Source organism: Lonchura striata, chromosome 15 (genome assembly GCF_046129695.1).
Source record: "Lonchura striata isolate bLonStr1 chromosome 15, bLonStr1.mat, whole genome shotgun sequence".
NCBI classification, from domain to species: Eukaryota; Metazoa; Chordata; class Aves; order Passeriformes; family Estrildidae; genus Lonchura; species Lonchura striata.
Window position 1 is genome coordinate 14,032,409 of NC_134617.1, and position 21,889 is coordinate 14,054,297.

The following is a 21,889-nucleotide window of genomic DNA, read 5'->3' on the forward strand; positions in this document are numbered from 1 at the left end:
CATCTTTCTCTTCCTGGTGTTTACAGCCCTTGAACACTGGCAGCTGATTACTGTATCTCCCTTAATGATCGTTTGGCCAGGCTATGCATATCTAATTTCCAGCCATAATTCAATTCCTGCAGCACCCCTGCCAGCAGTGAAAGTCATTGTGTTACACACCTTCTAAGGGAAAAGCAAGGACCTTTTTTACACCCCTGCAACATGCAATTAACACAACCCTGACCTCTTTCCCTAGATGATTCATAAAAGGCTCAGACACCCAGCCAGGGCAAACATTGCTTGTTTGCAGTGGATTCTCACAGACCTGGGTGAGGTTCCACAGCTCCCTCCAGCCCCACTGCTGGGGTCAGGAGCTGCTGGGAACAGAAATTTCTGGGAGCAGGAGCTGCTGGAAGCAGAAGTTGCTGGGAGCAGAAATTGCCTGGAACATGAGCTGCTGGGAGCAGAAATTGCTGGGAACAGGAGCTGCTGGGAGCAGGAGCTGTTGTCTCCTGCACTCACACCAGCAGAGCTGGATACCTCATTCTGCTTAAAGCAAGTGCCATGGCAGTAAAAACAGCTGGAATGCTCTCCTCAAATCCAAGGCCTCTCCTGAGTGACATCAGTGCTGCTCCCTGCCCACCCTCTCCACCAGGATGCCTTGGCTCCTCGCTGCACATGGTGATGTCACGAGCTACTGTGTCCTGGTGTCCTCACAGTGCAATGCATCAGACAAAATAACAAACCCACAAAATAAGAGTGCAAAAAAAAAAAAAAAAAATCTGCCAGAGATTCTGCAGCGCTACTGGGTTGGTGTGAAATCTGGTGTCCTTATGAAAATGACACTGCAAAAAGCAGAGGGGAAGGCAGGCCCTGGCACAGCAGCAGGGTGGTGGCAGCCTGAGTGCCACATCCTCCCCAGCATTGTGTGGGTACAGCTGAGTGACACTCACCAGGACAGGCTGAGACACAGCCCCTGGCCCCACCAAATAGAGCAGGGTGCATGGGGTCACCTTCTAGAGAAACAGCTCTGCCATTCAGCTAGTTATCAAATCACAGGTTCTGATGGGAAAATCCACCAGGTTCACAGAGTTGTTACATCAGGCAATACTTCACACCATTTATCCCCTTTTTACCTCTGGAAAATATGCAGGTTTAGCAGCAGGGAGCAGGGCCACTACAGAGTACAATTAACAGGGTGTCCAGTCAGACTGACAGAGAATGATGGGTTTTACCTGAAAATGAAGGCTAAACCCCAAGGAAAAAAAGTCATGTCTATTTAGAAATTGTTTCCACCTCATCTATGTCAACATACCTATAGCTGGATCCTCTCCTTCCACAGAAATGACCGAGTCCATTGTGTTTGACAGCCACCAGAGCAGCTGCCATGCCCACCTTTCCCACCAGCACTGGGGCATGCTGCTGAGCTGTGGGTCCCATTTCCATACTGGCAGGAAGCATGGAAATAACCATGCACACACCCATCCTGCACAGATCCATCCTGCACAAACCCTTCCTGCACAGATCCATCCTGCACAAACCCATCCTGCACAGATCCATCCTGCACAAACCCATCCTGCACAAACCCATCCTGCACAGATCCATCCTGCACAGAGCCATCCTGCACAGAGCCATCCTGCACAAACCCATCCTGCACAAACCCATCCTGCACAGAGACATCCTGCACAGAGACATCCTGCACAGAGACATCCTGCACAAACCCTTCCTGCACAAACCCTTCCTGCACAAACCCATCCTGCACAAACCCTTCCTGCACAGATCCATCCTGCACAGATCCATCCTGCACAGATCCATCCTGCACAAACCCATCCTGCACAAACCCATCCTGCACAGAGCCATCCTGCACAGAGCCATCCTGCACAGAGCCATCCTGCACAAACCCATCCTGCACAGAGCCATCCTGCACAGAGCCATCCTGCACAGAGCCATCCTGCACAAACCCTTCCTGCACAGATCCTTCCTGCACAAACCCATCCTGCACAAACCCATCCTGCACAAACCCATCCTGCACAGATCCATCCTGCACAGAGCCATCCTGCACAAACCCTTCCTGCACAAACCCTTCCTGCACAAACCCATCCTGCACAAACCCATCCTGCACAGACCCATCCTGCACAAACCCTTCCTGCACAAACCCATCCTGCACAGATCCATCCTGCACAGATCCATCCTGCACAGATCCATCCTGCACAAACCCTTCCTGCACAGATCCATCCTGCACAGAGCCATCCTGCACAGAGCCATCCTGCACAGAGCCATCCTGCACAGAGCCATCCTGCACAAACCCTTCCTGCACAGATCCATCCTGCACAAACCCTTCCTGCACCTCCACCATCTCCCTCAGCTCCAGGTCTGCGTGTGCTGCTTCCAACAGAGGCTGCCTCGATTGGATCCAGAGCCAGCTGAGCACTTGGGATAGATGGGATATGAATCTATCACACATGGCACACATCTAAACTTTGTGCTACTCATCATGTTCACAAGAAATTTACAGGCAGGAAAAAATAAACATATTAGCTTGCTACGTGTTGTTGTAAGGCAAAAAACCCCTCACAATTCAAGACATGAGCCAGTCATTAGTGCACAGGAAGTTTATAAAGTCATTTTGACTATGATTAGGTTTATTCTAGCACTGTCTATTATGAAAACACTACAGCCTTCTTCTGATGCAATCAGTATTAACCAACTTTGGCAGTGTACTACCGAACCAACGACCTATGGTATAGTAGGAAAATGCCTTTAAAACATATTTGCAACCTTTTTCCAGACTGGCCTCTGCTGACAGGGGATGCCTGAGTGCAGCTTAGACCCACAGCTCCAGATTTGGGCCCCTGAATAAGGTGACCTGGGACTCAGAGAATGTAACTTTTATTTTTGTCATTACCACAGAACAAATGGCTTTAGATGACCATTCCTAACTGCCTGGACCTGGCACACAGACAGGCCAGCACTGGGTCACTTTGTGAAAGGTTTTGCTTTCTTCTGGTGAAAAGCTCACTCTGAAACACCCTATACATGTGTGAGACATGAAATGTGGGTCTGCAGCTTCTGGGCACTTGGACATTGAACTGAAGAGAACAAGCTGGGTTCTCAGAGGGAGAGGAGATGAGAAACTGTCATTCTTGCAAGAGATACTGGACAGATTTACAAAGAAAAAAAATTAATTCAGCTTAACAAGATTTTGCCTGATAAGTCCCTCAGCAGCCTGAAGGACAAAACTTTACCTAAGCTTCAGCTCAGCTGGAAAAAGTTTCTGTATTTCTTGAAAGCAAATATTTGATTCTGAACCTAAATGTTAAATGATATTTTAAGGTATTGACCTTACATTTTCATTGCCCTACTGCAAAAAAAATCCAGGAAAAACTAGGGAAATGCAATGTTTGTAGCTTGAGAAGAACTTACACACTTGCCATTTTTCTCCCATTTAAGTACTCCAGAGTCCCTTATAAAGGTAAAAAAAGTAACTCAGCTGTCCTTTGCCTTGGCTCATGCAATATGTACAAGTACATTCAAATTTTACAATTTTTCCTGTGCAGGTTAGAAAGTAATGCCAGTTTCTTTCATTACATTTGATACAGAATCCCTAAGGGGTACCTGAAAAAATAAGAGTGTGTGATAGAATAAAATGAATTGCAAACATGCAGAATTGTAAAGGCTCAGTGATGCCTCACAGAAATGACTGAAAAACAGCCTATTTAGAGCCCATCCAGAGTATCAAACAGGCATCCCACCAGGGATGGGCACAGCATGGGCTGCAGACTGTGAAGGTGTTAGGAAGAACAGGAGCAGTCATGCAGTGCACTCTGCAAAGACACTTTTGCCAAAAACTGAGTTTGACAAGCTCTAATAATGATCCTAAGAATAATTAATGTTCTCATTCCTCCAGCACATTCCTCCCCAGAAGGCAGAGAATTAATGGTGAAGCCTCCCAGGCTTTTCTGTAGATGAAGAATTCCAGCTAAAGAGACAATGGCACAAAATCCCTCTCTGTGGAAGGTGTAGATGTTCTTTCACCATCAAGGCAACTGTTCAACTTCAGCCCCAGCAGAAACTTGAGTAGATGACCACAGTCTTTGGGGATCAGCACATCCACTCAGCAGTGGCATGGCCAGGGACAGTGCTGGACACTGAGTTCCAGCAGCTCCCAGGCTCCAGAGCCACGGGCAGAGCCCGAGGGAGTGGAAGGGCACAGAAGTTGGCAGATGCCACCAGCAAAAGAACCTTGTGCTGTTCCACAGCCTGGAAGCACAGGGGAGTAGGAACCTCACCCTCCAGACACCTGCAGCACATTTCTGAAACACCTTTTGGATTATTCATGCCTTTCTCTACTTTTTAGTGTGCACAGGGAACCAGATTTAATTTGTCATCTTGCAGTCATCACATCTGAAACAGATACAGTAGGAATGTAAGCTCCTTCACTTCAGGCCTTTTGCTTTAACCACAAGAACATCCAGCTATGCTATGTAAGAGTCAGCCAGACCATGAGAACTGCATGATACAATCTACAAGGAATATTTTTAATGATGTAGCATTTTTGAAAGCAGATTATGCAAGGATACTTTTAAAAGGAATTATAATGTAATTTGGGTGTAGTCTCTACGGAAAGACAAATATAATTCATTCTTATCTTTTCCTAACTGCCTCCTTTTTCACTGCTGTCAGGAAACTTGCATGAAAACATATGATTTTACACCAACGATGCCTGCATCTTGCTCTTTACCAGATATAACAGTCTGTATGCAACATGGCAATCTGGGAACTCTGGAGGGAATTACATCAGCAGTTTGTGTCAAAGTTCTGTTTTCCATTTGTATTAGGAAGGATTATTTCAGCATCCAAATCAATATGACTGTATGGCAGCATAAAATCTATCAGAGAAAAGTTTACAAGTAAGGTCTTATCTCTGGCTCAAGGAACAGATGTGGGAAAAAAGACTGAAAATAGGGAGTTCTCCCTATAGAATACAGTTAAACAGATACCAGTGTCAATGGCTGAATGCTGGAACTATGGAATTAACTGCTCTTTGTTAATTTAAACTTGTAACAATTGGACTGTGGTAGTAAGTAAAAGCAGCATGTTTCTTACCAGTTGGCATCTTTAAATTAAGGTACAGCATCTGTGTAAAAGATTTACTTCATTTCAAGAACTCACTGTTGGGGTGGCACCAAGCACTGTCATGGCATGGAAGAGTAACTCTGAGCAGTGCAGAAACCAGGGGGGCAATAAAGCATTCAGAAAAAGATTCCTGTACTCATTTGTCCATTAAAAAGAATTAAAAAACCAATAACTTGGAATCCTATTTTAAAAATAGATATTCTGTAAGAGCTTTACTCTGATGTCCAGGAAACCATTTTTCTGCAGCTCACAAGTGACAGGTTCCAGTAAAAGATTAGTCAGATTTTCTTTTAAAGGGTGAGTTCTGTCATTGCATTATATTACATTATGCATTAACTTGTATTTCTCTCTAACTTGATGATAAATGACAGGGAATTTTAGGTAGTCATTTCCACTGGACATGTACTGACCTTTACCTGACTGGAATGAGAGAAGCCCAATGTCAACTTTAACCTTTCTATCCAAACCTAGCACAGGGACAAACACATGTTAAGCAAACCTGAACGCGCAGTCAGTTATCTTGGGCTTTTCCAGACTGACTTTGTAATGCAGTTCTGGTTCAATCTGCTCAGAGGAGTGACTAAAACACAGGAACAGGTTCCCTCTGGCAGCCAGGGACAACCTGCCTTCCCAGAGGAGTTTAAATGAGCACCTCTTTCCTGGCAGTCCACTCCTCTGGCACATTTCTGCCCTGCAATCTCTGCAGCAGAGCCACTCTCAGAGCCCACAGCAGCCGAGAGCACCCCTGTGTCTGGGGCAAACCTTCCCCCAGCTTTGGCCCACGGGGCTGGGGCACAGGGAGTGCTTCATCCTTGTGGAGTACTATGAAAAATTACCACCAAGTGTGACTTACTCACTGCTGGCTTCCCAGACAACAGCTTTTATCTTATCCCTACAGGATATTACCTGTATTAGCCAAGTACTTTGCTAATTTTACTGTTTGTAAGTACTATTAATAAATCTTATCATGGAGACTGATGAGGAATTAAAGCTCATGTGGCTTGCCAATGATTTCCCACATCCCATCCTGGGAGAACCTGAAATAGCCAGCAAAACATCTCAGTTACAGCCCAGGACCAGGTCAGTGACAGATTTCCTGCAGCTGTAGCTGGCACAGCTCCCACCAGGCAGCATTTTAAGGCCTCCTCCTCTTCTGGGGAAAAACCAAGAGCCAAAGCCCTGCTCATCCAGTCCAAAAAGTGGACTGCTCTGGAGGGGAGCAGAACATGATATTGACTGTGAAAATTAATCTCATAGTCTTTCAACAGAGCTTTGCAAAGGTAATAAGTCCACTTTTGCTGAGATTGAAACTGAAATGAGGCATCTAAACAAGACAGCAGGGACGAGGCAGTAGGGAAGGCAAACTGTTTTACCAGTGGTGAGGTCAGGATGTTACATGCTCTTCTGGCAACCTTGTTTTTAATCACAAATGAAAGCGAAAGAAGAAGTTGAAGAAAGCGAGTTTCCCAAATTCTTCAGGTTGTGATAAAATGCATCACACTGAACCAGCCATTCATTTAATCAAAATGCAGATTCGGAGAAAATGCACATAAAAGTCCAGATAAACTCATGGGAACCAGGTCCAGGTATAAGTAGACTTTAATTTCCCTTGAGAAAGCCTCTAAACAATCCAGGAGGTATTAGTGACACAACTTAGAAATGATGGCCAATGCCTGGATAATGGAAATAATTGACCATTGTCCAAGCTAAAAGGAAATGGGGGATTTTCTGTTATTTGGTGTTTTTCTGTCAAAACTCTGTGCCAAGCTGGAAGTCATGTCTTAGGCCAAACAGAGCTCATGCCTTAGCTGAAAGTCAAACAGAGAGGTCAAACCTGATCCACTTATGTCTTCTACCCTTAAATCCTATGTTTGTAAAGGGACAAGCAGGTTTTCCTGCTCCTTCTTCAGCCTTTAAGCAAAACAAGACTTTTAATCTATTTAGAGGCCCTTTCTGACATTCTTTAGCTGCAGTTTTTCTCAATCAACCTAATCTTTTCCCATCGAGCTCCATGCTAATCCCATTTTGCTCCACTCCTTAAACTAATAAAAGATTAGAGTGACATTTCAGAAAAGGGCATTGTATTAAGCAGCTTCTTTCCCATCTCAGCAGAGCACGGTGCACAAGATGGAGTGAACGGGCCATTAATCTTATGGTAATGAGGTGTCAGTGTGAATGGAGCCCTCCTCCTTGATCCCTGGGAAGGGCGTGGGGACAAGGAGGACACCAAACCCACCACCCCAGGCTCTGCCAGAAGGCAGTGGATCCATGGAGTGGTGTTTGTGTGGTGGTGGCAGCAGCTCCTGTGCCCACTCTGCCACGGTGACTTTGGCCAGCAAACATCCACATGGACCTGTCAGCCCCACACATAAGGAGCTTTCCCTCTGTTCTAATTAGCACCACAAAACTGTTTATCAACTTCAGCTTTGATCTAACAGCTGATCAATTAGGATCAGAGGCCACACACAGGAGATGTTTTTCACACCTACCCATCCAGCTGGTGAAAACCATGGGCAAACCACTGCCTTCATTCCTACAGGGGACAAGCCAGTGCTCTTCCTGGCAACCTGTCTGCACTGATATTTGTCAGAACTCAAAATGTCCCTCAGACATTTTTGGATGTTCCGGGTCCAGGTCAGAAGCATTTGAGACCCTGGCAGGCAGCTGGAAACAGCTGTGATTTTGGGTTTGAGCCATGGAATGATTTACCAACCTTGCAGGAAGCACAAGAAGTCACAAAAGTTTAGCTATTATAGTAGAAGTAGTCACAAAATAAAGGGAAGAATTTTTGAGAGCTGTACAGGGGGGGTTTAAGTCCTATACAGGGGGGTTTTAGGTCTTGTACATGGGGATCAGAGGTTTTAAGATGGAGGGATTTGGGCCTGTCCTGACCTCCCTCTTTCTTCTTCCTTACCTCCTGTTCTTGGTGATGTTGGCATTCACAGATTGGTTTAGAACAGAAAAGCACCATTTAATATAGGTAATAGGCATTGGGGAAAAACTGTAACCATGTAACATGTAATGTACCATATAAAAGACAGCAGCAGCCCTGGGCGGGGAGAGAAGAAGCAGTCGGGGTCAGAGAGGATGTCAGGGTGTGTGTGTGCCTCTGCCTGAGCTGTGAGCAAACCACAGCAGCCCCAGAAGAAAATCTTTTAGATAACTTGCAATAAACTGCCTTGAGACAGAACAACAGAGACTGCTGAGCCTTTCTTTGGGAGCATGGGTTGGAGGAGAGATTTTTCCACCACACAGAGCCATGCTAGACCTAGGGTGAGCTCTGGCATATATTTTCCAGTTTGCTTTAATACAGAAAGAATGTTTTCATTTTCTTAAAAATGTCACCATTCCCCTAAAGAAAATTCCTGGGAGGCTCAAGTGTTAGCAAGTGCTGAGAAAACCTTCTGAGAAAAGTACGAGGTGGGTGATGCGTGGTGACATCACATCCATGCTGTCCCTTGCTCCAGCAGGATGCAGTTCCCCACAGCGTGAGCTGGGCTGGGAATTGCAGCTCTGCTGCACACACAGTGCCAGGAGTCTGTGCTCAACCCAAAATGCTCGGTGTGGTCACAACTGCATCTGTGCTCAGAGCAAACTGGAGCAACAGGGCTTGAAAATGACATCCAGGGGAGAGGGATGCTGAAGGAACCGTGGAGGAAAAGGGCAGCACATCCCTCCTTCCTGCACAAATGTCTCTATGTATGGATTTCACTTGTGCATTTGCTTTCCTTTCTTGTTAATAGTGAATAAAAAAAAAAAAAAAGAGGATTTCATATCCTCAAAAAGCCAAGTGTCTGAAGGTCAACCTATTCAACATTTACCTTTGTAATTTGTTCTTCTTTGTGGTTGTTACTACTGATACAGGCAAGAATTTCCTTAAACATATTCACCCTGTAAAAGAGTTCAGCCCTTATCCTTCTATTTGAGGCAGTCTAACCCTGCAGTTGCACATTCACTGTCTTGGTACAGTCACATAATGCTAGATATCAACAAAGAAACTGATTAATTGGAACTATTTCAAGGACAAAATCAATCAGAAACCGAAACCTTACAGTAGATTAGAAAATGCATTTTTCTACAATTGCAGGAGTACACAGCATCACTGGTATTGCCAATAAATGTCAATTTTTACCCATGCAGCCTCCAGCTAAGTCTTTATTCTGACTTTCTTATCTAATTACATGCATAAAAGAGATACCTTGAAGTAAAATAAAAGGCAATGCACTTTGCTTAGAAAAATCCTACCTCTCCTCCACCAGTTTTGTAAGTCAACTGTCTTGGCAGAGCTTAGCCACTTACCTGTATACTGTGGTGGGTGGGGAGTTCAGGGTGTCATAGATGAGCCTCACGTGTCCTTGGTACAACTCCAGAGCCAAAGGATCATTGTCTCCTTTGTACAGTAAAATGCCATTGTCCTTGTCCGTGGCTACCTGTGAAACATTCACAACCACGTAAGGTTGCTTGAGAATGATTAATAAAAGGAATAAACCTGTATTTAAAAACAAATCAAAATCATATATGCAATTCAAATATGCTTTAATACATCATATATATGAAGAGCAATGAGAGCAAGAGCCAGGAGGCACAAAAGGTCTTGGTGCCCTTGGCTGGGCTCACACACATAGGTCAGCTTCCCATTTCACGTAAGAACCAGTTTTCAGTTGTCTTCTGAGCCCTAAGCCTGTATCAAAATCCCAGGCCTTTTGTCTATGGAATAAGCAAAATATTGTCCAGAGAGGCCATTCAGAGCAGCCTGTTTTAAGAAGTATCATGACACTGGACACCAAGTTGTACAGGATAAAACACAGTGCTGTGGGAAGAATCAGCAGGAAGACACAGGGCACTCCTGACTCATCCCTGGTTGTGTTGCCAGTCTGGGAATCAGAGTGTGGAGAGATTCTGAAGCAGAATATGTGCCCACAAAGGCACACTGGTGCTTCAGTCTCTCCTTCACATTTCAATGATTTTAGAGCAGACAAGTGGCTCACAAATTTTTCCAGGACTTTGGCCAGCAGCCCCTGTTCCATCAGCATGAGACACATGCATGATACAGGTTAAATGTCTCTATGCATGGATTTCACTTGTACATTTGCTTTTCTTTCTTGTGAACAGTGAATTAAACCTGTGGATTTCATATCCTCAAAAGCCAAGTGTCTGAAAGTCAAACTGCTCTACAGTTTACCTTTGTCACTTGTGCTTTTTTGTGGTTGTGTAGTCACAACAGGCAAGAATTTCCTTAAAAATATTCACCCCGTAGAGGAGTTCAGCCCTCCTCCTTCTATTTGAGGCAGTGTAACCCTGCAGTTGCACACTTGTCACTGTTAAATCACAAATAACACAGAGGCGGAAGGCTAAGTGGCATAAGCACAGTCTTTACTGAAACTGCTTCTTTTATACACTAGCCCAATACAGGTGGGCCTGACTGATCATTTAATCAATACATTTCACCTGAATGGCTAATTAACAAGACACCCATTTGTAAACATTCTTATGAGATTAAGAAGAAAACAGATATTAGAAAAACACCACCTGCAGGTTGTGGTTAATAATTGGGTATCATTGTTTATCTCCAGCTCCCTAAAGTCTCCCGGGCCAATTCTGGGAAAACTTATCTAGCTGTCTGTCTCTCTGGCCAGGTTGTCACATCCACACACATTCACTGTTTTTTCTTGGTACAGTCACATAATGCTAGATACGAACAAAGAAACTGATTAATTGGAACTATTTCAAGGACAAAATTCACCAGAAACTGAAACCTTACAGCAGATTAGAAAATGCATTTTTCCACAATTACAGGAGTACACAGCACCACCGGTACTGCCAATAAATACCAATTTTTACCCACGCAGCCTCCAGCTAAGTCTTTACTCTGACCAACCTGCAGGGAGATGTTGGCCTGGGGGCGGATTTTGGCGGAGGGCAGCTCCACGTAGGAGTCCTTGCCCACGAAGTTGACGGTGATGAGCTTCTCGCAGCGCTGTCCCGCGAAGCCGGCCAGGCAGCGGCACACGGGCTCGTGCTGCGCCACGATGCACTGCGCGCCGTGCTGGCACTCGTAGTTGTCGCACGGGCTGGTCTGCAGCAGCACCATGGGCGGCGGCGTCTCGCACAGCAGCCCACTGCACAGCAAAGGAAACAACGTCCTGAAATTGCCCTTCGTTTTCCCTCGGTCATCATGGTTTTCTTGGTTTTATGTCACAGTGAGCTCATGGGCACTCTGTTTCCCCTTCCCCAGGACCCTGTGACTCTGATCAGATAGCCCTGGACCCTCCTTCCTGCCCCAATGGGGTTGGCGGAGACCCAGAGAAGCCCACCCTGTCCAAAGTCCATATAGACCCCTGACATTTCCTGTTCATCCTCTTTTGCCCCGCTCTCCCCTTGAACACCACAAAATAAAGAGAGCTGAACCAATGTATCTTGGGGTAAGTTAAAGACCACAAAATAAAGAGAGCTGAACCAACGTATCTCGGGGTAAGTTGAACACCACAGAAAAAAGAGAGCTGAACCAACATATCTCGGGGTAAGTTGAACACCACAGAATAAAGAGAGCTGAACCAACATATCTTGGGGTAAGAGCCTCTTTTGGAAATCTTTGCCCATCTCCTGATATTTCTCCCCTCACAGCCTCGGACCTCTGGGTTAGCCTGATATTCAGTGCGAGGGGGGAACGTCAAGGTGCTAATGAGACAGAGTGAAAATTGAACAGAAATCCATTTGGATTTAGGTGAAACGTGCCACTTTGAGCTTGCTAAATAGGCTGTTTAGTCTGGTGACTGCAGCCCTAGAAAAACTACTCCAGCTAAGGAAAAAGGATGCAAATTTCCACACTAAAAGACAAAAAAGAATCCCCGGACCTTGAAACAGACAGGGCAGAGTGACCCAGGAGTTCTTTCTGTACTTTCTAACAAAAACCAGTACAAGTGTAACTAGCTGTAAGTGTAATGTGAAATCAGCATAATGAATATGCATTAACCTATTGTGAAATTCTAGGCATATGGAGATTAGTAAGGCTAATAAAAAAGGATTGGGAGTTCTCAGAGGTACATATGTCCATTAAAGGGCAATGAGTCCTGACATGCGTCCACAGTGCTGTGAATAAACATACCCATTCCCTACAAATCTGTATTGGAATTGTGGGGTTGATTTTTCATCCTCGTTTCACTGAGGATGCCTTGGGAGTGGCTGCCTAAAACAGAGACTGGACAAGATTAAGAGAATAAAAGCAGAAGGCCTTTAATAAATAGCTGCTTTTGCTCTAATCTTGTCTAGCCTCTATTTTAGGTAGCCACTCCAAGGCATCACTTTCTGGTGACCCAGGTGAGATGATGGTGATGAGTTTTTCAGGTAATTATCAGTTTGGTCCATTTACACCTCAGGGGTTAATCCTCCAATTACAGCTTCAGGTAATGAAGTCATTTACTCCAAGTTTGCCCCCCCACAAATCACGGTTGTTTACATCTCTCGGGGCCTGAGACAGTGAGGTGTCCTTGAGTTTCAGGTCTAGACAGAAATTGTTTTATCTCAATAAATTTCAGTAGCTGACAGGCTATGGAATTACAGAGTTACACACTGAGGCAGTAGAGGATCTGAACAATAGAAAAGCTAAAATCCTAGGGCATCACTGCCATTCTGCTTTGCAGTAGTGGCTCTGAGGTGCAGCCACCGTGTGCCTGCTGCTCGCTGTGAGAGGAGCACAGCTGAGGGCTGCCGGGGATCCCGAGCTGGATGTGAAGAAGGCAGAGCAGACACTGGGAGCAGCTGAACTGCCCTCTGCACTGCTTCTTCAGCTCTGCGAGGCACCGCAGCCTGCCTGAAACAGCTCCACCCCCACTGTGCCCTGCAGAGGTTCCCAGTGAAGTCTGGGAGCCATTTAAGCCCAAATGTGAGACCTCCCCATCCTACATCTGTGATTTGAGTCTACTCTGCTCTTGTGAGTGGCAAACAAGGGAATCCCTTTCCAGAGGAACCAGCAGAACAGAGCACTGCTAACCCAGCCTGTGAGCTCCAGTCTACCTAATGCCCACTGTTTTGTTTTGTCTTCGGCAGCAAGTAGGAAACAGAAGGGAAATCAGTGCATATAATTTTAATTTTTTGGAAGTTAAAAATAATCATAATAGAAAAAATCCATGTGACCCGCAACAGCCTCCACTAACAGAAAGCAAATGTTGGAAGAAGCCAGAGTGTCTGTGCTTAGTGCTGCTCTGAAAGATTCCCCAAGCTCCTGGTATGGCTCCTGCACACCCTTGCTTGCTGTGAAACCCCTCTGGTGTGTGGCTTTACCAGGGCAGCTCTCCTGATACTGGCACCTAGAACTTACATTAATGACTGTGTCTGTCAAGGCCCACTCCTTTTTAATTTTGAGCATTTTTTAAAAGTATATATTTAGAAATAATTAATATAATTTATTTCCCCAGCAGTGGAATGTGGAACATTGCCTGACTTCCATAGCTTGGCCAAGTCCATTCTGCCTGGTACAATCTCATTTATTTAAATAATCACTGCGAGTTCCTTGCAGCAATCTGTCCCAGTGGAGAACTCGGAAGCATCTGCACCACAGAGGAGCAGTGCTTCCATCAGGCTCTGCAGCTTAATGTGTGCTTCCCCACCAGAGCAGCATTTATCAGGCAGCACTACTGTGAGGCTGATTGCTGGAGGGAAGCTTTGAGAACTCGGGGTTTATTCAGCGGGGCTCATACATTCTCTAAAATGTTTTCATCTGCAGGGGGCAAATGAGGGCTATTTTGGGAAGAAAACACTGGAAACTTTTCAGGAGGAAAGCATATTCTGAAGTTGGTGAGTGCTAAGGAAAGGTGTTACACGGAGCACAGCTATACCTGACCAGTGACTGGGAAGTGATGAAATAGGAGAGTGTGTGCATGGTGGCACTATTGATTTTTGGGGCTGTCATGAGAGCCTCACTGTGCATGAGGCCCTACCTACACTGTTCAGAATTAGCCAAGTGCCATTTGTTGAGCCGTGTGAGCATGGAAGTTTTAACATCTTTTTAATGTGTGGCTCCAAATGGCTTTGACACACAGCATAGTGACAACCATAAAATCATTATAGGTCTGTGCTTTTATTACAACAGCATAAGCTCTGGATAATTGGGAGGGCACTCTGCAAGCTCACTGCTAGGAAATTATTCCTGATACTTAGCCAAAAAACTTTATTAATCATCATTTTCGGTCTCCTAGATACCTTTGTCAGACCACCCCTTGTGTTGTCTCCTTTTCATCAGCACTTGCAGCCTTCAAACACTTGCACAGTTATCTCCTTGCCACACATCACCGTCCCCAAGGCAGCTGTGAGGACAGGGGAGTCTGTAACCCTGAACATCAGAAGGCTGAACTCTGTCAATCACCATATTTGCATTTGTAATCTTAACAGGAAAAAACCCAAACCTCAGAACCCCTTCAGAGCAGCGAGTCTTTAAACTACAAAAGGCTTGAGTCATGGGAAGAATAATGAGATCATATTTTGTTAGCAGAATTTTAATCCTGAAATCAAACAAGATCAGGGACTGTTCTGCATGGAGAACACATGGGGCTCCATCTTGCTCTCTGCCTTGGCAGAGGGAGTGTAGTAGTGCTCAGTGTGAGGTTTTCCTCCCAGAAGACCCTTGTCTTCCTTGCATCTTGCACAGGAAATTTAGGGTAGTGACATGGACTAGTGGAAAAAAAGAAAGCAAACAGGAGAACTCAATCCCGGCTGTGCTGTTGACAGGCAGTGGAATTACTCTGCCTGCCCATGGTTGCCTCGGGCTGTGAAGTGCTGTCTAAGCTGGTAGTTGAGTTTTGGAGCTTGCTTCCTCTACTTGAGGACTGTTAGTGGAATGAGACCCCCTCATTTGAGGAGAGAGGACTGGACTGTTCCAGGTTCTGCTCTTGATGCCCCTGCTGTGAGACCAGACAACCCAGGGCACTGCCTAAATTGCCAGTAGAGCTCTTTGGTACGTGGGGAGGGACCAGACCAACCTCCCACCTACCCCTGCTGCTCCACCCAGCTGTGTCAACTCAGAACATCTCTGACAAACACTGTGACTCTGCTTGCCCAGAAAAAAACCCTCACATTCATCACTGCCTAGTGCTTACAGGCCTTAAAAAATCAGGGGACTGCAGCAAAAATCTCCCAGTCAGTCCCATCTGATGACAGGCTCAAGTTACCCTTGGCTCCAGACATGGCTTTGCGATCCCATTTCTCAACTCTAAAAATTAGATAACACTGAAGATTTACATCCCACAGTCACGTTAGCCTTACCAGTCACCAATCTGCAAGATCCCTAAGGCCATCAGATGGACTGAAGCAGAGAGTGAAACAGGGAGAGAAGGGTGTGAATTTGAAATTCAGAGGACATCTGATACCTTGTAAATAACAAGTCTGATTCTGTGGATCCACGGGCTGACATCATGTTATATATCAATGCCTATTCAAGGAAGGCTGTCTGCTTTGCAACAGAAATGTGTGTTGAGAGGGAAGGAAAAAACCCCAAACCAGCAAGGATGAAAGGAAGAAGAATGAAAACAGTTGCAGATACAAAGCAGAGAAGATGATTTATAAGTGTTCATGCAATTTCTCCTTTGTCAAGACTGATCTGTCCAGGTACTCCTTCTTTGTCTCATGTGTGTATTTCAAACACAGAAAAGGTTTAGCTGGAAGGAAGCCAGTATCCAGCCCCAGGCAATGATTAGTGAATCCATTTGGAGGAGCACACTTATCTTTGACAGACAGAGATTTCCAGGAGTCAGATATATTGGCAGCTGTCAGAATGAGAGGCTGGAAATTTACAGCCTGAATCATACTGAGCTCGTCCAAGAGGCACAGAGACACTGCCACAAAATCTTCAGGCTCACATTTTCCTTGCAGCTAGTTGGGAGGGTTCATAAACACAATTTTATTATCCTTTGCTCACTCTGCACATGCAGGGCTTATCTCCACCTGAGTGTGTTAGGTGGTGTGCTCAGTGTGTTAGCAGGGATGGCTGGGGCAGGCACACTCCCACAGCACTGCCCCAAAATCGCTGCTTTAAAGCAAGAATTACCAGTTAACTTGTTAAAACCTCTTTTTAAGCAGGGACAGGACTTGAGGCACCCGTTCATAGGGGGATGTCAGATCAGTGCTGGGTTAGAGGAGGATGAGGATGTCAGAGCAGTGCTGGGTTAGAAGAGGATGAGGATGTCAGAGCAGTGCTGTTAGGGGTTGATGAGGATGTCAGAGCAGTGCTGTTAGGGGCTGATGAGGGTGTCAGAGCAGTGCTGGGTTAGAGGAGGATGAGGATGTCAGAGCAGTGCTGGGTTAGAGGAGGATGAGGATGTCAGAGCAGTGCTGTTAGGGGTTGATGAGGATGTCAGAGCAGTGCTGGGTTAGAGGAGGATGAGGATGTCAGAGCAGTGCTGGGTTAGAGGAGGATGAGGATGTCAGAGCAGTGCTGGGTTAGAGGAGGATGAGGATGTCAGAGCAGTGCTGTTAGGGGTTGATGAGGATGTCAGAGCAGTGCTGTTAGGGGCTGATGAGGATGTCAGAGCAGTGCTGGGTTAGAGGAGGATGAGGATGTCAGAGCAGTGCTGTTAGGGGTTGATGAGGGTGTCAGAGCAGTGCTGTTAGGGGCTGATGAGGACGGGAGGGCCCGGAGGAGCGCTGCCCTACCTGAAGCCCTGCGGGCACACGCAGGTGTAGCCATTGAGCGCATCCACGCAGGCGGCTCCGTGCCGGCACTTGTGCCCCACGCAGTCGTCATCGTCCACCTCGCAGTGTTTGCCGCTGTAGCCCGGCGGGCACTCGCATCTGAAAGGCAGCAACATCCCTGTTAATGGCTCCTTCAGCATCCACGCCGGCAGCTCGCACTGCAGCCTAGCACCTGTTGGATTTGGGGTGGGGAGATGTGTGCAATGATTTCTGGCAGCATCAAGCACAGTTCCTGCGGTCAGAAGGGCTCAGGTCCCTCCCAGCTTTCGTACAGGTTTTTTTGAGGTTCTGCAATCTGCTGAAATTCCAGTCGAGCAAAGCACCACCACCCTACATCTTATCCCCAGCCGAGTCTGCGGGAAGGGTGCTCAGCCTGCAGACTCCCAGTTGTGCTAAAGATGACAATCCCCTCCCTAACCTCACAGACTCAAGGGGCAATATTCTGCCAGGGCAGTGCCTCTGATGCCCCAGAGTATGATTTTGCCAATGCCTGCACACTGCTGGGTGTCTGAGCTTGGCCCTGTGCAGCTTCATGGAGCATGAAGGCTTCACCTTCCAAATGGAAGCAACCTGTAAACAAGCTATAAACCCCAGCAAATTCAGAGAGAAAGACCAAGTTTTGAGACCACCACCTGCTTTCCACTCATTGGCAAGGCAAAATACTGCTGCTACAATGGAAAGTTGTCTTTGCAGCATGTCCTTTGCCACGGTGACACTGCACCTTCTGCTGTGGGGTGACACCATGGGATGGAGCACAGTGGGATGCACCCAAACCTGCAGACTTGCCTGCTGGTTTTATTTTATACAATTCTCAAGTTTGCTGTACGAAGGCTGAATCAGCATTTCTATTTATAAGTCTTGCAGAAGTTTATAACCTGACAATAGAAAATGCATCCCAAAGTCTCTGACTTGGATCAGATCTTTTGGGATTGCTGAGCAGTCTTTTTTTGAATCTAACTGTAGACAATGTTTAGTCATGAACACTGTTTAGTCCATAAAACACATTTTAGTCCTCCCAGCTGGATGTTGTACATCTGGAAAACAAAAGGCATACCACTTCAACCAAATCAGGGGAAGAGCTGCGGAGAATTTCAGCACTAAAAGAGAGGTTTGTGCTCTTGCTAGAGCCTGTGGTTGGACCCAACGTGTGAATCACTGAGAGCTGGAAGAGGAGAGACATTATAAAGCTGAGGATGGGGCATCAGGAGAGAGAGGCTGCAGCTCCATCAATCTCTTCAGCTGGCCTACTCCTCCTCCTCCCTGCCAGCAGCCTGGAGGGTAAATGCGGGAGGAACACCTTGTGGAAAACCTCTTCAGAGGAACTGGACACACAGGAGTGATGAGGAAGAAACACTTCCACTTCCCAGGCAGCACCATTGTGCTGGCTGCTGTTCCCAGTGACAGCACACTGCTCCCAGGGCTGAGCTGGGTGACACTGCAGGGCAGGACAGTGTCCTGTGAGTGCCAGTGGCTGGGAGTGGCTGCAGGGTGGCACAGCCACCCTGCTCAGGCACAGAGAAGGTGAGCTCCAGTCTCCCTTTAGAGCACGGCTTGACTGGAGGCAATGGGGCACAGCCTGTTCAGCTCGGCTGTCGATGGGCAGGGGTAGGTGCATGCAGAATCTCCTCCCTCCCTGCAGGACAGCCCCCACCACCAGCCTTGGCAGCCACAGCAGGGTCCCTGTCCCAGCTCTGCACGTGTGATATTGCTATTTTACACCTTGGTGCCTCGGGGAATACTGTGATTAACATAATGGAGATGACAAATCAGAGCAAAGAGCAAAAACCAAGAAGCTTTCCTGCCCCAAATCCTAAGAAATGGGCAACGTTTTCTGGCAGCATTGCAGACACACCTGCAAGGAAATAGTGTCAATCAAAAGACTTTGTGAGAGGAACTGGCAGCATTTAATCCTGTTGTTTTTTATTGATCCCTGCAGTCCTAATATAAAGTGATGTAATAATGAACAATGTGCAGTTCCTTATTCAGGGCTGCCATGCATCAATTTTATGATGTGTATTGGCTATCTCAGTAATGACAGAACCACCACTTTTCTCTGCGGGGCTGCATTAAATCAGCATTTTAAGCTGTCAGGTAATAATTCCAAGCTTTAGAATAATAAAGTATATTTATATCATGCTCCAACATCAATACAGTGAATGGAAAAACATGCTCCTTTCTTGAAGTTATTTTTTGGAAGTAATTTCATTGTGTTAAAGCTGTTTTTTTGTTTTGTTTTCTGGCATACAGAAAGCTACTCTTCTTCTTTATAGTAACAGCATACTAAAGATATCAAGGCTGGAAGGGAAGAAAACCACCTGCAAATTTAACTCCAAAAGCAAAGAGCTCTGTGCAGCCAAAGACACACTGAAACAGTCCAGTTTGCTTCCAAGCTTGGCTTTAGAAACATGGAATTCCTTTTGGATCAGTCTTCTCTGAGCTCTGGGTGTGTCACATCTAAGCTGAAGCCACCAACAAATGCCTGCCTGAAGGCTAGGAGGTGAGAGATTCAGGTCCATGAATTCTTCATCTGAGCTCCTGCTAGAAACTCAGGGTCTGTGCCATCAGGGAATGGTGGCAAGGTAACTCCATCCTTATCCCACAGTCCCACACAGTGCCAGCATGGGACTGAGTGTCAATCAGTAAAAGAGTCTGATGCAATAAAGAAGGTGGCAAAGAAACCTTCATGTTCTGATCGTGATAAGAGACTAATTTACATGACCAGATATTCATTTCCCAGTGACTATCTGACACCTCTACAGTTCAAATCTTGTCTTCTGTTACAGCCTTGTAGTGATGGCAACATTCCCAGTATCACAGAGAGCCTAAAACATGTCCAGTGGTATTTAAATTGTTGGCCTATCTGAGGGGATTTGCATCTGCATGCACTCAGTGTCTGTTGTACTAAAGCCGTGAATCACAGCTTCTATCGCAGGGCCAGAATGGAATTTCCCTCCCCACATCAATAAATAACTTGGCTTCCTATTTTTTTTCCTGTCTTTGTCATATTTTCTTCCTCTGCAGAGCTGCAGACTGAGCAGAGCTGAAGGCAGGACAGACTGACTGGTGGCTCCTGCTGACATACCCAGGGCTCAGAGCCTGTCCCTGACACTCCCTGCCCCTGGAGCAGACAGGACAGACAGGAGCCAGAGCCCTCCTGCAGGGGCATTATCCTGCACCATAGTGTGGGAACCCAGGGCTTCCCTCTGGCTGCCCTGGCAGGTCTGGGACCCTGGCAGGGGTCAGGAACCCCCTGGACAGAGCCCCCAGAGACAGTCTGTGATCTCTGTCCATGGAAAAGAGTTTTCAATCTTACAGGATCAATTACCAGCTCTGTTTGATATAAGTAATAATTAGTGTGGCACAGGTGCAAAAGTAAAATTTAGGATTCTAGATTAGGGATCCAAAGGGGACAAGATGGAGGAAATTGGGAGTGCCTTGTCCTTTTTCTCCTTCTTCATGCCCTCCATGTTTCACTGTGGTGTTGGCATTTTTCTGTTGGTTCAGGCTGGGGACACACTGTCCAACGTAGGTGACAGATATTGGCACGTTCTTGTAAATCCAGCCCAGGGAGTTTCTGGTATTTAATGTTTGTAACATCCCACCGAGGGCAGAGCCCCACACGCTGCCCTGCAGGACAGAGCTGGGCAGGGCAGCAGAACATGTTAGAGATCAACAGAATAAACAACCTTGGAACCAGCACAGACCAATTATGGCTTCTGCTTTGGCAATGGGGCTCAAGGACTTCCTACAATCTCGGAATCATCTCAATACCACAGATTCCAATACATCAGGAGATCAGCTGCTCAGGGACCAGCTACAGCACAGGAGCACAGGCTGCTGCTTGCAGTGAGCCCCAGCAGCATCCATACATCACTGCACAGCTGCTGAGGGCTCATTTCTGAATGGTTTGGTGCTGCCAAAGTGTGAAAGAAATAGCAATGCTTGGACACCTCTACATTAAAGGCCCCCTCACCTCTCAAGTTTGGCTGCTAGAAAGGAAAATGGGACAGAAGGAGTAAAGAAATAATGGGTTTTTCTGTAGTGTTCTATGAATAGTGCGAAGAATAACACAATAAAGAGTAGCAGAAAAATACTTAAAAGCAGTTTTTTAGCTCCGCTCAAGGACTAGTGGCCCTACTGTGAAGAACAGTTTTCTAGAAAGCATGTGAGAAAGAGTATCCTGTTTACTCAAATTCTTTGGGTGGCAGGAATGACAATGCTTCCAGTATGGGAAAACCATTCAGGGCCACAGCTGTCTGCACCCTTCATGCTCTAAAAGAAGGCAATTTGAGTTACAAGCCTTTGCCTTGTAACATGATGTAGCTACTGAATTAACCAAAGGTGCTGGATTAACCAAATGATGAATTAACTGGGAATGAAACCTGGAAAGAACATCAGGGACTATTTATGCACTGGCACACACCTCCCTGTCTAGTGCCCACAGATCAGTTCGGGAGCCATCCTAATAATTTAATAGCTTCACCTTTTTCAATATTTGGGAACATTTCAGTCTGGAGGTTTTTCACCCAAAAGGCTTGTGTTGTAGTGCCTGTCTAGCAGAGAGTCAGCTGCCCTTGAGCTAGCCACCCTCTCTAAGATTTTGATTAACTTCCTTTTAACTCTCCTGAAATGTCCTGTGTGTCAGTTTGCACTGCTCTGACATTGCCTCACAGGACACAGTCTGATCCCAGCTGGAAGTTAGCAGGAGGAACAAAGCCTGCTCCCATCTCTCTCCTGGGCAGAGGACAGAACCCCAGGAGGGAACCAGGGCACCCAGGGCTGCCCTGTGGCTGTGAAAAAGCCTTAGGGAAGGTGCAGAGAGCAGCTCACTCCGCACTGAACTCTCTTGGATTTGTCTCCAGCCATCTTTTCCAGAGAAGGTTTTCCCAGAGCTGGACTTTCCAGCTGTCTCTATTTGCTAAATTGCTCTGCAATCTGAAGTCCCTCTTCAGACAAGCCATGAGCTGTGCACCTCTCACAAGCCCCCAGGCCCAAAGCTCCGGGTGTTTTGCTGCCATGCAGGACACGAGGCTTTCTCTTGCCCTGTGACACAGTCAATGTCATTCCCAACAGGAAAATGCAAACACAGACA

General features: G+C 46.3%; 1 protein-coding gene across 2 annotated transcripts in view; it reads right to left on the reverse strand.

Moving 5' to 3' along the window:
• The window catches only part of SLIT3 (slit guidance ligand 3), a 482,283-nt gene that overhangs the window by 18,442 nt on the left and 441,952 nt on the right, over positions 1-21,889 (reverse strand). For both annotated transcript variants that reach the window (XM_031506038.2, XM_031506039.2), the window contains 3 exons: positions 16,759-16,896; positions 10,994-11,234; positions 9,415-9,545 (listed from right to left, as the gene is read on the reverse strand). In XM_031506038.2, coding sequence (XP_031361898.2) covers positions 9,415-9,545; positions 10,994-11,234; positions 16,759-16,896 — 510 coding nt within the window. The remainder of the gene's footprint in view (positions 1-9,414; positions 9,546-10,993; positions 11,235-16,758; positions 16,897-21,889) is intronic.